The sequence below is a fragment of the Haematobia irritans genome, chromosome 5 (assembly GCF_050003625.1).
Source record: "Haematobia irritans isolate KBUSLIRL chromosome 5, ASM5000362v1, whole genome shotgun sequence".
In the NCBI taxonomy this organism is placed as follows: domain Eukaryota; kingdom Metazoa; phylum Arthropoda; class Insecta; order Diptera; family Muscidae; genus Haematobia; species Haematobia irritans.
Window position 1 is genome coordinate 164,014,276 of NC_134401.1, and position 13,020 is coordinate 164,027,295.

Below are 13,020 nucleotides of genomic sequence, written 5' to 3' on the forward strand. Positions count from 1 at the left end.
CTGTTAACTGGCAGTTAAAGCCTAACGGAGCTACATGAAAATGGCCGTTAAAATAGAAATAAATGTAGGTTGTTTAAGGGAGTTGGATTCGTGAATTTCGTTATAATATATCCAATCGCCAATTCACATAAGTTTCGAAATCTACTAAAATTTTAAGTCTCTTTTTTATAAAGCAAATGACATTTGAAATTTAGTTTAAGCGCATTGGAAGTGTAATGTGAATGAGGTATAAGAAAGCATTTATTTAAAACATAATATGATAATGTCATTAAACACAATTATTATGAAATATTTGTGACAAAAATTTCTTAACGGAAAAAATCTTCAGAATTACCGTTACATTACATCTTCTTTTTGATTTTTTAATGTAAGTGCTCGATTATGTGAATAATTATACCTAATGGTACAATCATTTATTCTATTTTATTAATTCGTTAACTACAACTGCCTAAAAATTTGAGAATAACAATTCGAAAATTACCGAGAAGTATTTATTTTTGTCATTACAAGTTAGTCATTATAACTCGCCGCAATGTAATGCAACGTGTAATGACAGCTTTACTCCTGGTAATGCCAATTGTAATGAGATGTGGTTACCTAGTTTTTGCTGGGAATGAAAGAATTTCGTTTCTTCAAATCCTTTTATGGTTTAATTTTTGCTTGCTGTAGCGAAAATTCAATTCATTTTGCGAACAATTTTCTCTAATTTAAACTAGAATATTGGCAATAAGTTCAGTCAGGCCGAATCTAACTTCAAGAAACGATATGGACCAGTTTTCGCACGTATAGAGCTAAATTTCAACCGAATCGGATGAATTTTGTTCCTCCATGGGGCTCCAGAAGACAAATTTTGGGGCCAGTTTATATGGGACCTATATATAATTATGGGCCGATAAGGACCAATTTTTGCATGATTAGTAGAAAGCATATTCCTATGAAGATATGTTAGAATTTTTCATAAACGGCTGAAACTGCGAATTTTGTGTGAAAATATCGTGATTGAAAAATATTATAATAATTTTAGTAAATTAAATATCAAGATTTATCAACATTAAAATTTTGATGTATACATCGTATTTGGCATAACCTTTGAGATAAGTTTTTTTTTTTTATCATATTTTAAGTGGCCAAGGTGTATGTTAATACAAACAAAATACTTAACAAGCCGTCTACCGTAAATGTTCTTTGCTATCTGCGTAGAATTTGTGTTTAGTTTAGAGAAACAAGTGTTTTTTTCCATACATGAAAGTTGTAAGTACAAATAAAAAAAAAAAACAACCAATTCACTTTGTTATTTGCTATATTGTAAAATTTATTATTATTTTTCTTTCAATACATGACATTGATATAACAGATAAAAATGATAAAGTTTGTACAAACAGAAAATAACATATGATACAGTTAAGGATATCGAAATATGAATATTCGGTTAAAATCGAAAGGTAGATAAATGCTATAACATAAATGAACTATAGAGCTTATATACAGAAGAAGAAAAAAAAACACATATAAAATATAAATGGAATTGTTGAGAAATATATTAAAATGTGCCGTTGTTTTTGCAACAGATCAGCTGTCTTATATTGCATATCAAGCCCAAAGTTGAGTTGTCATTAGTAATGGAATATAGTTGAATATAAGGAGAGAAATAGAGATCACACTTTTCCCAAAACATTATGAGCATAAGGTTTTTTACGATAACCACCTTTTTTAACAGCGAAAAGTTTAAAGGCCACAACTAACATTACTATGCAAAAGCCATATAACAACATTCCCATACCCATATCCATGTCGGAGAAAACATTACTAATCATACGTTTTTGCCTTAGTTTCTCTAATGTTGGTGGTAATATCTCGTGGTTATCGACTCCAAACCGACTAATAAACTCTGGATTGTGAATATTTTTAAGGAATTGTAGAACATGCTCCTTATTCCAATCATTCGGCGAAAGCGATGATGAAGCTGAGGGGGTTTGTTTATGGCACTGTGGACAACTAGAGGCGGAAGGAAATTGAATTTTTGGGAATTTCGGATCGTCTGTATCGTCGCCAGACAAACGTTGATTTACTTCGTTGTGTGCTGCCCATAACCAGAGAACAGCTTCGTCCTTTGTTGGATTGTTCCAGATGTTTCGCTTCGTGGCCATTTCCTGTATGAATAAGAGAGATGAATGAATGAATAAGATGAATTCATATAATTTTGCAAATCGTTTCACCATTCCTATATAGGCCTAATGAATATTTGGAAAGCATTTTGAGATTATTTTAAAGAAATCAATGTCATCTAGGCGATATCTGTATAGCAAGTGTTTTAAAATTGAGTCAGACAATTAGTTATGTTTATTATTTAAATTGCCTTAGTATTATCCTTGACTCCAGCCTTTGTTTTGACAATCATATGGATACTATGAGTAATGGGGCATTTCTGACATTGAGGAGACTCTGTGCTATGCGTGCATATACGCCAAAGCATGTTCGTCTTCGTTTAGCAAATTATTTGTTGATGTCGCAGCATAATTGCGGTATTTAGGTTTATTCCGGGACTTGGATCGAATGGAGAGAGTTGTGAAGAAGTTGGTCCGATATGTGTTCAATTTGGGATCATGATCTAGTTAACCAGTGTATTCCTGATATTTTAGGATGTTCCTTCAGGAATTAAATTAAGATGAAGTCTATTTTTCACTTTTACAAAATTTGTATGCATGGGAAGCCGGAAGATTTGACCCGTGAATTTGCATTTATTAATTTAACAAGAAATTTAAAGATTGATGTCCTTATAATTCAGTCTAGCATATAAGAACAATCTTTTTCTGGTCCGAGTTTTTCGTTTGTGGAATCTATTGCCTGCCTTCTGATCTTAAAGTTTTCTCAATTTCTTGCAACGCATATCGAAGGAAGTTAATTGCCTATTTAAATAATACGAGTACGGTAAATTGAAGCATTGCTAACTCACACTTATAGGAATTTTTTTGTATTAATTATATTATAGTCATGAGGTTGGGGAACCATATACACTTGTTAGATTTAAATAATTTCAAGGTATTTAAAATTTGGTTTACAATATCTAGTATAGCTCTTTATTACATGTATAAAAGGCCTTTAGTGGCTTCCTTTGTATTGATGTCTTAATAAATGAAATGAAAATTGACAGATGAGCGAAGCCTTGCACAAATATATTCTTTCTTCTTTGACATTTTGAGTTTATAGACATTTATTTGCAACTAGAGCCGATAGCCTCTAAGCTTTTTCCCTGTTATAGATATTATGAAACCGGTCTATTGAGTTTTTGAAAATTATCATAATGTCTATAATATAATTTACTGTTTCATAAATCAAGAATCAGTCTGAAAGAGATCATTGTAATCTTTGCAGATGTTCGATAAACAAGTGTTTTTCACATTATCAATCGCTGGCATAAGTGCAATATAGTTCAATATGGGGTTTTTTGTTTAATTTATATAGGAATTGTTGTCCGTTGTATGCCTTCTAAATGAAGCGATACTAAAGAATTACTTTTTTTTACAACAAGATGGAAAATGGTAAACTTTATTCATATCAATAAGTGTAACCTGATTTCATTTTCAGTATGTGTCATTTGCTCGGTTCTCAATATGTTAAGTTTCGTACCCACAAAACAGCATTTACAATGCAAATGCAACAAAGGAAAAGTTTTTTTTTGCATCGCATCGTTGCTGATGACAACCAAGCTAAAGAAATCATATCATTAACCTGTTCATACTTTAATATAACCGGAAAAGCCGAATCCATGCGTTTGCTGGGACCAGCTGGGTGTGGTATACAATGAGCTGAAACGATCATTGGAGCTTCGAACCGAACACATTTGATGTACGAAGTGGTAAAGGGCCACAATATTTGGAAAGGCACGACAAGGTGATTATGCCAGACGATAACCCTCCGTCACATGTAGCAAAACCCGTTAAAGCTTTTTTGGAAACACTCGAATGGAAAGTCATAACCGCCGTATAGTCCAGACATTGCTCCTTCTGATAACCACTTGATCCGATCGATGACACATGGCCCGGCATTTTTGTTCTTTAAAGGAAGCCAAAATTGGGTCGATTCACGGATTGAGTTAAAAGACTAGACCTTTTTTCGAAGCGATTTCCCAGCTAGAAAGATGGGAAAAAGTAGTGGCTACAATTTTTTTGGAATAAATTTTCAAAGATTTGAATACATCCTGTCCCATATTAAAAATGAATTTTAATTAGTGAGTCGTATTCCATCTCTCATAAAAACCGAAGATATTTTTGGAGAACTTGCATTAGAATTTATCTAGCGCTTTGAACGTGGCCATACACAAATGTGCAAACAACTTTTACATACATATAAGCACATTGTATAATTTACTAGAATTCGCCATGACAGACAACGAAAAACTTGTCTTAATAAATGGCTTTATAATTGAATTAGAAATAACAACAATCAACTTTATTATAGTAAACAAATAGAAACAAACTAGAGAAAGTTATGACGAAACAGAGGTATACGACGTGTATAGTAATATATATATGATTATAGATTTACCCATGTGAGTCAAAGTGTGGTATTTGTGTTTCGATGCGGAGATAAATACAAGATTTTTATGGCGAAGGTCAATTAGTAATACAAGCTGACAAAGTTTAAACAAATCGAATTGCACAAATGTATGTGTACATATATTTAAAGATATACATTGTTATACACAAATACCATCGAATGAATTTCGATCAAACGGACAAGAGGCAATGCATTATCATTTGCTATATACCAATAATGATGCCTTGTGTTGCAAATTATCATTTTATTATTATCAAGAAAAGCAAATATTTTTATAACGAGTTTTTTTTCAATATGAAATAATGTTGCCAATATTTAAAAAGATTTATTATTGCGATTTTAAGCTTAGACATTTTTCTTACATAGGCAAATAAATGTTAGTAGAATAAATCCTCCGTAGAACAATCAAGACTTAACGTTGTACGGATTCCATGTGGGACAATAATCGTAACTTCTCATAAAAAAAAAACTACAAGGCAATTGAATTGACTTTTAATGGCTTTGGATTTGGCCGGATTAATGGCTGCATTGGGAAATCCGGTCGAGGCAAAATTGAACAATATCTCGTAATAGGTCAGGACAATTCCGCCCAGAACTAAAATGTAAAACTATGTGATAATGATAACCCTAGGCTGCTACGGCACGGCACAATTCATCTCCACCAAATGGGATCTCAAAAAGGACCATATCAGCCTACACGCCGAATTAGAAACATTAAAATCCTTGGTTAAGTCTATGGGCACAAAATAGACAACCTCCTTTCATTCCTACACCTTCTAGCAGTCTCCGTCAAGTGTACAAGAATATATGTAATATTGTGTCCAGCACGAAAAACACATTGCGAATTAAAGATTACGTTTCTAGTTTGCGCTAATATTTGGTCCATTACTAAGAACTCCACTATCTTCGAAACTGCCCGTAGTATTGATATGGGTAACAAATCTTCCGGACCCTCTAACGTATATCGCGAAAGTCGTAAACCTAATGTAAAAACCCTAATTTTGAATTAAAGAAATTGTGAATATTTTTTAATTAAATTTAATTACTCTCCCCGATAAAAGGAAGCCAAAAATGCGTTATATTGTATTCATTAAAAAAAAACTCTACTAGTTTTACATCTCTCATTCGCATCTTCAAACTATTCTTGGTTTCTTCCTAAACAAAAATTTACTTATGCAAGACATAAGTAGTTTTCTTTCCTTCTAGTTTCTGCAGAAATTTTGGAAAGAAAGGATGAGCGAACACCGACCGTCAGGTTTGCTGCACCATCAAGTTGTCAATAGTAATTATGGCTTGGAGTCTCCAATTGAAATAACTCTATTCTAAAGTTTTTCAAACTCGTTTATAACTTTATGAACATTCCTGAGAATTAAAATTTCTTCGCACATATCATCATCTTGGATATCATTCCCTGCATACCTGAAGGGACTGAAGTATTTTGAGTTTGCGACGTTTGCTACTTTTTCTACATTTACGACGTGTGTGACAACTTTGCGACAGACGCATACCTAAAATAGCTTGATACAGACCATCTATGGTCTGTCCATTTATTAGTTTTTTGCAAAATACTAAATACCCAGTCAATCAATCGTAGAGAAAATTTTGAATTTTTCTTTGTTAAGTGGCAGCCTAACTAATCTACAATAAAATTGCCAAACATTTTGATTGCCTAAAATCGGTATATTTAAAATAATTTTAATTAAAACCAATTTAGTTTTTATCGAATACCCTTATTTCCTGTTAAACATATAGGCAAGTACTAAAATCACTACTTACTTGAAAATGTTTAGCACATTCAGTACATCCAAAGAAATGTTTCACATATCCATGCATAGCCTGCAACACTTCCAAAGGATCTTCACTTTTATCCATAGTTGAAGCTTGAATTGTCATAAAATGAAACAATTGCCATAGGGAACAAGTGAAGCCTCTTAATCCAGCTTGTGATCCTACACATCCAATGAAACGTTTCGATGAAAATACAGAATCACCCAGTTCTTTTTCCAAACGTTTTAGCTCCTTTTCAAAATCTTCACCCGACAATTCTTGGGTATGGCGTTTGGCAAATGCTGACAGCTCTTTTATCATTGTACGCCCTGAACTGCTAAGGGGATTATAATTTTCCAAAGCGGCCAAGAAACGTTGTAATGCTAACAACTTTTCACCGCTAATGTTTGACGATTTCGGTATTTCATTATAGAGTGTTCCCCTCACAGCCATTTCGAGATCGGCTTGATAAACCATATGTTTATTGCGTCTAACTTCTTCGATAATCTTGGCAATTTCATGGTCATCAACTACGGTAGAATGTGATCGTGTAAGAGTTGAGTCTTTTGTTGGGGGTTTTTCTGTAAGATGTTGCGATTTCAGGAAGCCTTCAATAGTTTCTTTATAGGAAAGAGAGGTTTCATGCAAGGGACCATATGGGACTATCGAGCCCTCACGTCCAACTGTGGCTATACGATATTTGCTCCCATCAATTTGATATTTTCCAGCCAATTCCAAGTTCGATGTGCGTTTAACAACAATATGAGGATATCTTACAAAATGCAAGATCGTCTCAATACCTATAGTGGTATTTTCTGGTTCATATACAATCACCACGAACTTCTTTAAACTATCGAGACCACTAAATAGTGCTCCCGTGGATGCTGTTTGTGATGCCGACAATGGTTTCAAGTCTGGCCATGAAGTCATATTGCTAGTTCTATTCTCAGCCGCAATATATTCTGCCAAAAGAGTTCTTATCTCATCAGGATCTTGGGTGCGAATGGGATTGCCATATCTGTCCGGTAAGGGTGTATATGCTGGGCCAAAGTATCTTAAAGTTGGATAAGCCATTACTTCATAATTTCTGCATATATCATTGTTAGATTCCGCAGCACAGTCTATGGCTGCGATCGGTAAAATATCTCTCCAATCATAAAGTTCATTAGCTATGTGTTTATATATAGGAGCAAACTTTCGACAGTGGCCGCAATAGCTATTATAAAATTCTACTAGAATCGAACGATTCTCCAAAACTACTTCCTCTTCAAAATTGACATTTGTTAAGATGCGTACTTTGTCTGTGTGATTGTATAGACCCAATTCTTGCGATTCACCTTTCAATAAGGCCTCATAGCTGGAACGTGGAACTCCGCCATAGGTGAATGATGATAATAAAGTAAACGCAATAAAACTGGTAAAGGTGGCATAAATCCCGAACGAAAGCATATTGATTGTTGTTGTTGTTGTGTTTTAGATGTCGATTATTTTTTTACAGTTAACAAACAGATTGGTTCATGTTCATTTTGTTTCGGTTTTCTCGTCTTTTATTGAGGCAATCGCTAATTGGTTTGGCACAAACAATTAATTACTATCCGCTACCCTAGAAATCCTCTTCAATTGAAAGTATCTACTAATCTCACTCTTTTTATTTCTACTCTTTTTCCATTGACACAGTGTTGCCAGGTTGGGGTTTTTTTCACGTTTGGGTGACATCAGTGCTGCCGCTAGTGAAAAATTGAGTGAAGTAGATTTTGGAAAAAAGTGGAGTAGATTGCATAAAATTGAAGTAGCATACATTTTTGAAAACAAAACATAAGAATTCATTTTATTATACCCTCCACCATAGGATGGGGGTATATTAACTTTGTCATTCCGTTTGTAACACATCGAAATATTGCTCCAAGACCCCATAAAGTATATATATTCTGGGTCGTGGTGAAATTCTGAGTCGATCTGAGCATGTCCGTCTGTTGAAATCACGCTATCTTCCGAACGAAAGAAGCTATCGACTTGAAACTTGGCACAAGTAGTTGTTATTAATGTAGGTCAGATGGTATTGCAAATGGGCCATATCGGTCCACTTTTACGTATAGCCCCCATATAAACGAACCCCCAAATTTGGATTGCAGACCCTCTAAGAGAAGCAAATTTCATCCGATCCGGCTGAAATTTGGTACATGGTTTCAGCATGTGATCTCTAACAACCATGCAAAAATTGGTCCACATCGGTCTATAATTAAACTGATCTGATCCCATATAAACTGATCCCCCGATTTGGCTTGCGGAGCCTCTAAGAGAACAATGCAAGGCGGGCATGCTAACCATTGCATCCGATCCGGATGAAATTTGGTACATGGTCCACATCGGTTAATAATTCAATGATTAAAACCGCTATGTTCATCGTTATTAAAGGAATAGGACAAACAATTAGGTAATATGGGGAAAAATTTAAAAATTTGAAGCAGAACAAAAAGTGAAGCAGATTTTTGGAAGAAGGAGTGACGAAGTAAATTTTGTGAAAATGAGGCAAAATACTTCGATTGAAGTAGTAGCGGCAGCACTGGGTGACATAGTTAACATAGTTACAGACCATGATACAATGATTATAAGGTAGCCTTATTCCGTCAAGTGACTTTGAACGGCTCATCATAATGTCAAAAATATTGTTGACATTTTTAAATTATGTTGTAATTAACGTCTTAAACATAATTTGTATTTGAAATTCGGAGAAACAAAATTCAACGGAAAATGCGAAAGTGTTGTCTGGATACAGAAACTCCTTAATTATTGCGCGCGTTTGAATATTTTCACTCACAATGTATTTCCATACCAAACAAAAAACATTTCTCATGAGCAACACAAAATAAAAACAAACATTTTTGTATTTGTTTATTTACTTTTTACCGACATTCAGTTTGACGTTATGATGAGCTGCTTTTATGGTTTTGTTGTTATTTTTGTTCTACAGAGTCTACCTTACAATCATTGTATCATGTTACAGACTATCAGTTATTCCGAACGACAGTGCTCGTGTCGAACATATCCCATATATTGTGCACATTATAAGTCCGAAGGCATAATCGATACGGCTGCATGCTTATGGGATCGGTAACACATTTACCGATTATTTAGTCATCGCCGACAAGTCGTATCGATCCGACACACTGTAAGATTCTTTACAAACACCGACATTCCGTCCGGAATAACTGATAGTCTGTAATGCGCTTTACAGACAATCAGTTATTCCGGACGACAGTGCTCGTGTCGAACATATCCCATATATTGTGCACATATAAGTTAAGTCCGAAGGCATAAACGATACTGCTGCATGTTTATGGGATCGATAACACATTAACCGATTATTTAGTCATCGCCGACTAGTCGTATCGATGCGACACACTGTAAGATTCTTTACAAACACCGACATTCCGTCCGGAATAACTAATAATCTGTAAAGCGCATAAAAAAATGGAACAATTTAGGGTTTTTTCTTAACATTTAGGGACAAGGTTTAAAAATCACCTGGCAATATTGACTCTGATTGACATTTATAGAGGTTGTGTTGCCAAACATCATAAATATTTTGTAGCATTGCCATGTAACAGAAAGATTTATCGCTCAGCTTTCAAATATCAAAAATGATTTTTCGGACGTTATTTTAAAAATTGTTAGTTATTGCAAAAAAATCTTAACAGGGCTAACAATGGCAATTAGTGTTGAAATGTTTAGTTTTAATAGACTTATATAAATTTTAAAAGTTTTGTGTAATATGAATGATAGTGATACATTGAAAAAATAATTACTTACTAATTATCAAGATGTGATACTGAAAGTCATGCGCTTACTCCAAAGTGCCAATAAAATAGGAAGGATGAAACCAGCCCGTAGCAAAAATGGCTGGCTCCCACTTAGACTATGTTGATCCATTCTTCGTTCTCATCAATCATTTGAGTTTGCAGGCGAGTTCCAATGAAAGAGTTTCCTAGGTCTTCCATCCCGAGGCCTTGATGAAGGCAAGTATATCCTTCATGTTGCAGTTCAGTACATCCGTTATATCCTGAAAGAAAAAGGAGCCCAGTATCTTGTTTCTTCTAAAGGTTAATGGTGGACACTGGCACAGAAAATGGTAAGAGTCTTCTGTTGCCCCTGGGTCCAGGCACCATCTACAAATATCGTCAGTCATTAAGCCAATCCTTACCATGTGTTTTCCAAGTGTTTTGTATCCTGTTATGATGCCTATCAATGCTCTCAGATCATCTCTGTGAGTCGTCATCAGAAAATCAGAGTTCTTACGACTCTTTTCGTCCCATATCAGTTTGGTTTGCTCGCAGGTTGCAGAGGAAACCCAACGTTCTTCCATATATCATCGTATCTGACATTGATCCTGTAAGTACATAAAGATAGCGGGGGGAAGACATATGTAACGATGTCGCCTTCTTTAGGCAGCACATCTGCCTCCTCATTTCCCATTATTCCATAATGCCCAAGTACCCAGCACAGAGTGGTGTTCAGTGAGAGCTCTAAGCTCTCTACCTTTCAAGCATAAAAAATAAACACAAACGTTATCACATTAACGGCCATTTTCATGTAGCTCCGTTTGGCTTTAACTGCCAGTTAACAGAAAAAAATAGAAATATCTTTTCCCCGGTTCTATTTAACGGACAAATTTTCAGCAGTTAAGTTTCTAACTGGCATATGGAATATATACGCAAGATGACAGATATGTATGTACATAGCACGGTACATAACTAACGTAGCACTAACGGAGCTTCATGAAAATGGGGGCAAAAGTAACAAAAGAGAACATTAAAATAAAAAAATATTATAATTTATAATTGATGATGTGGCCAATATTTCGGATATATTTCGAATAGTTGGACCAGAAAATGAAGCCGGCCCATTTTTATCGTCGGCGGCTGATACTAAAATTTTGCCTCCGGCGGCGGCGGCTTGGCGGTTAAGCCGATAAAAATTTGTATATTCGGCAGCGGACATTTATCCATTATAAAATCAAATAAAGGTAATCTTTATGGTTATGAGATTAGTTGTACAACCAATCTCACAATCAAATTTACATATTCAAATCTTTTGAGCAAAATTTCTGCAAATTTATTGTAGAAATCTAATATTGAATAATTATAATATCGAAAGTTCATTTTGTTTCGGGTTTCTCGTCTTTTTATTGAGACAATCGCTAATTGGTTTGACACAAACAATTAATCACTATCCGCTACCCTAGGTTAGGTTAGGTTAGGTTAGGTTAGGTGGCAGCCCGATATATCAGGCTCACTTAGACTATTCAGTCCATTGTGATATCACATTGGTGAACTTCTCTCTTATCACTGAGTGCTGCCCGATTCCATGTTAAGCTCAATGACAAGGGACCTCCTTTTTATAGCCGAGTCCGAACGGCGTTCCACATTGCAGTGAAACCACTTAGAGAAGCTTTGAAACCCTCAGAAATGTCACCAGCATTACCGAGGTGGGATAATCCACCGCTGAAAAACTTTTAGAGAAGCTTTGAAACCCTCAGAAATGTCACCAGCATTACCGAGGTGGGATAATCCACCGCTGAAAAACTTTTTGGTGTTCGGTCGAAGCAGGAATCGAACCCACGACCTTGTGTATGCAAGGCGGGCATGCTAACCATTGCACCACGGTGGCTCCCGCTACCCTAGAAATCCTCGTCAATTGAAAGTATCTACTAATCTACTACTCAGATAATGAAGCCGCCGAGTTGCGCCGCCGACCATTTATTGCCAGTCGATGCTGCCGAATATGTCGACTCAACTCGACTCAAATTTAGCCGCCAAATAATCAAAAATATCGATTTAAATCAGAAAAATGTATTCATAATTGGCGTATGTTTTCCAAAATTTCCACACACAAACAAACATTTTCAAGCTGCTATATTTATTTATTATTTATTTATTCATTATTAAGTTACAATTGAAATTGATAACTTAAATGGCTTAATGGCTATGACAACTAAGGTCTTAAGCTCACAAGGTGTATTTATTACATTTATTCTTTGTAATTATGGATAATTCTTTGTTTTATAGATAATTATACAATGATGAGTCCTTCAAAAATTGTAAGATTTTAGTTATGTTGTTAAATTTAGGAATTGAAATTAATTCGAGTGGATCGCAATTGTGAAAAATCGTGTTTCTAATGGTATCAAATTTAGGACAATAACATAAAAGATGTTCCAATAGCAATGAATATGGTATATCACACTCGCATATCTGGATAAGCTGCTATAATAATTTTAGAATTGTAAGATTGGTTGTACAACTAATCTCATTACTATTCGAGAAACTTCAAATTGATTTTATAATGGATAATTGTCTGCCGCCGAATTGAAAATTTTATATCGGCTTAGTCGTTAAGCCGCTGCCGCCGGAGGCAAAAATTTAGTGTCAGGCGCCGCCGAAAAAATGGGTCGGCTTCATTCTCTGCTTCTACTCTTTTTATTTCTACACTTTTTACATTGACACAGTGTTGCCAGGTTGGGAGGTTTTCACGTTTGGGCGACAAACTAAGAAATCGTGTGCTAACGTCAACAGGTGAAAATAGATTTACAGTTAAATATTACTTAAATAAATGATATTATTAAATTATTTACATTCAACAATTTGTACACTGCAAATACAAAAGAAGTTAAAAAATGTTGATAGCAAATACAACAAT

At 34.9% G+C, this 13,020-nt stretch overlaps 1 protein-coding gene across 1 annotated transcript; it reads right to left on the reverse strand.

Moving 5' to 3' along the window:
• Positions 1-1,282: 1,282 nt before the first annotated feature.
• On the reverse strand, positions 1,283-7,966 carry Qsox1 (Quiescin sulfhydryl oxidase 1). Its single transcript, XM_075313616.1, has 2 exons — positions 6,334-7,966; positions 1,283-2,150 (listed from the first exon to the last, which is right to left on the reverse strand). The coding sequence occupies exons 1-2, from the start codon at positions 7,771-7,773 to the stop codon at positions 1,656-1,658; spliced, it is 1,935 nt and encodes a 644-aa protein (XP_075169731.1). The 5' UTR covers positions 7,774-7,966; the 3' UTR covers positions 1,283-1,655.
• Positions 7,967-13,020: the final 5,054 nt, after the last annotated feature.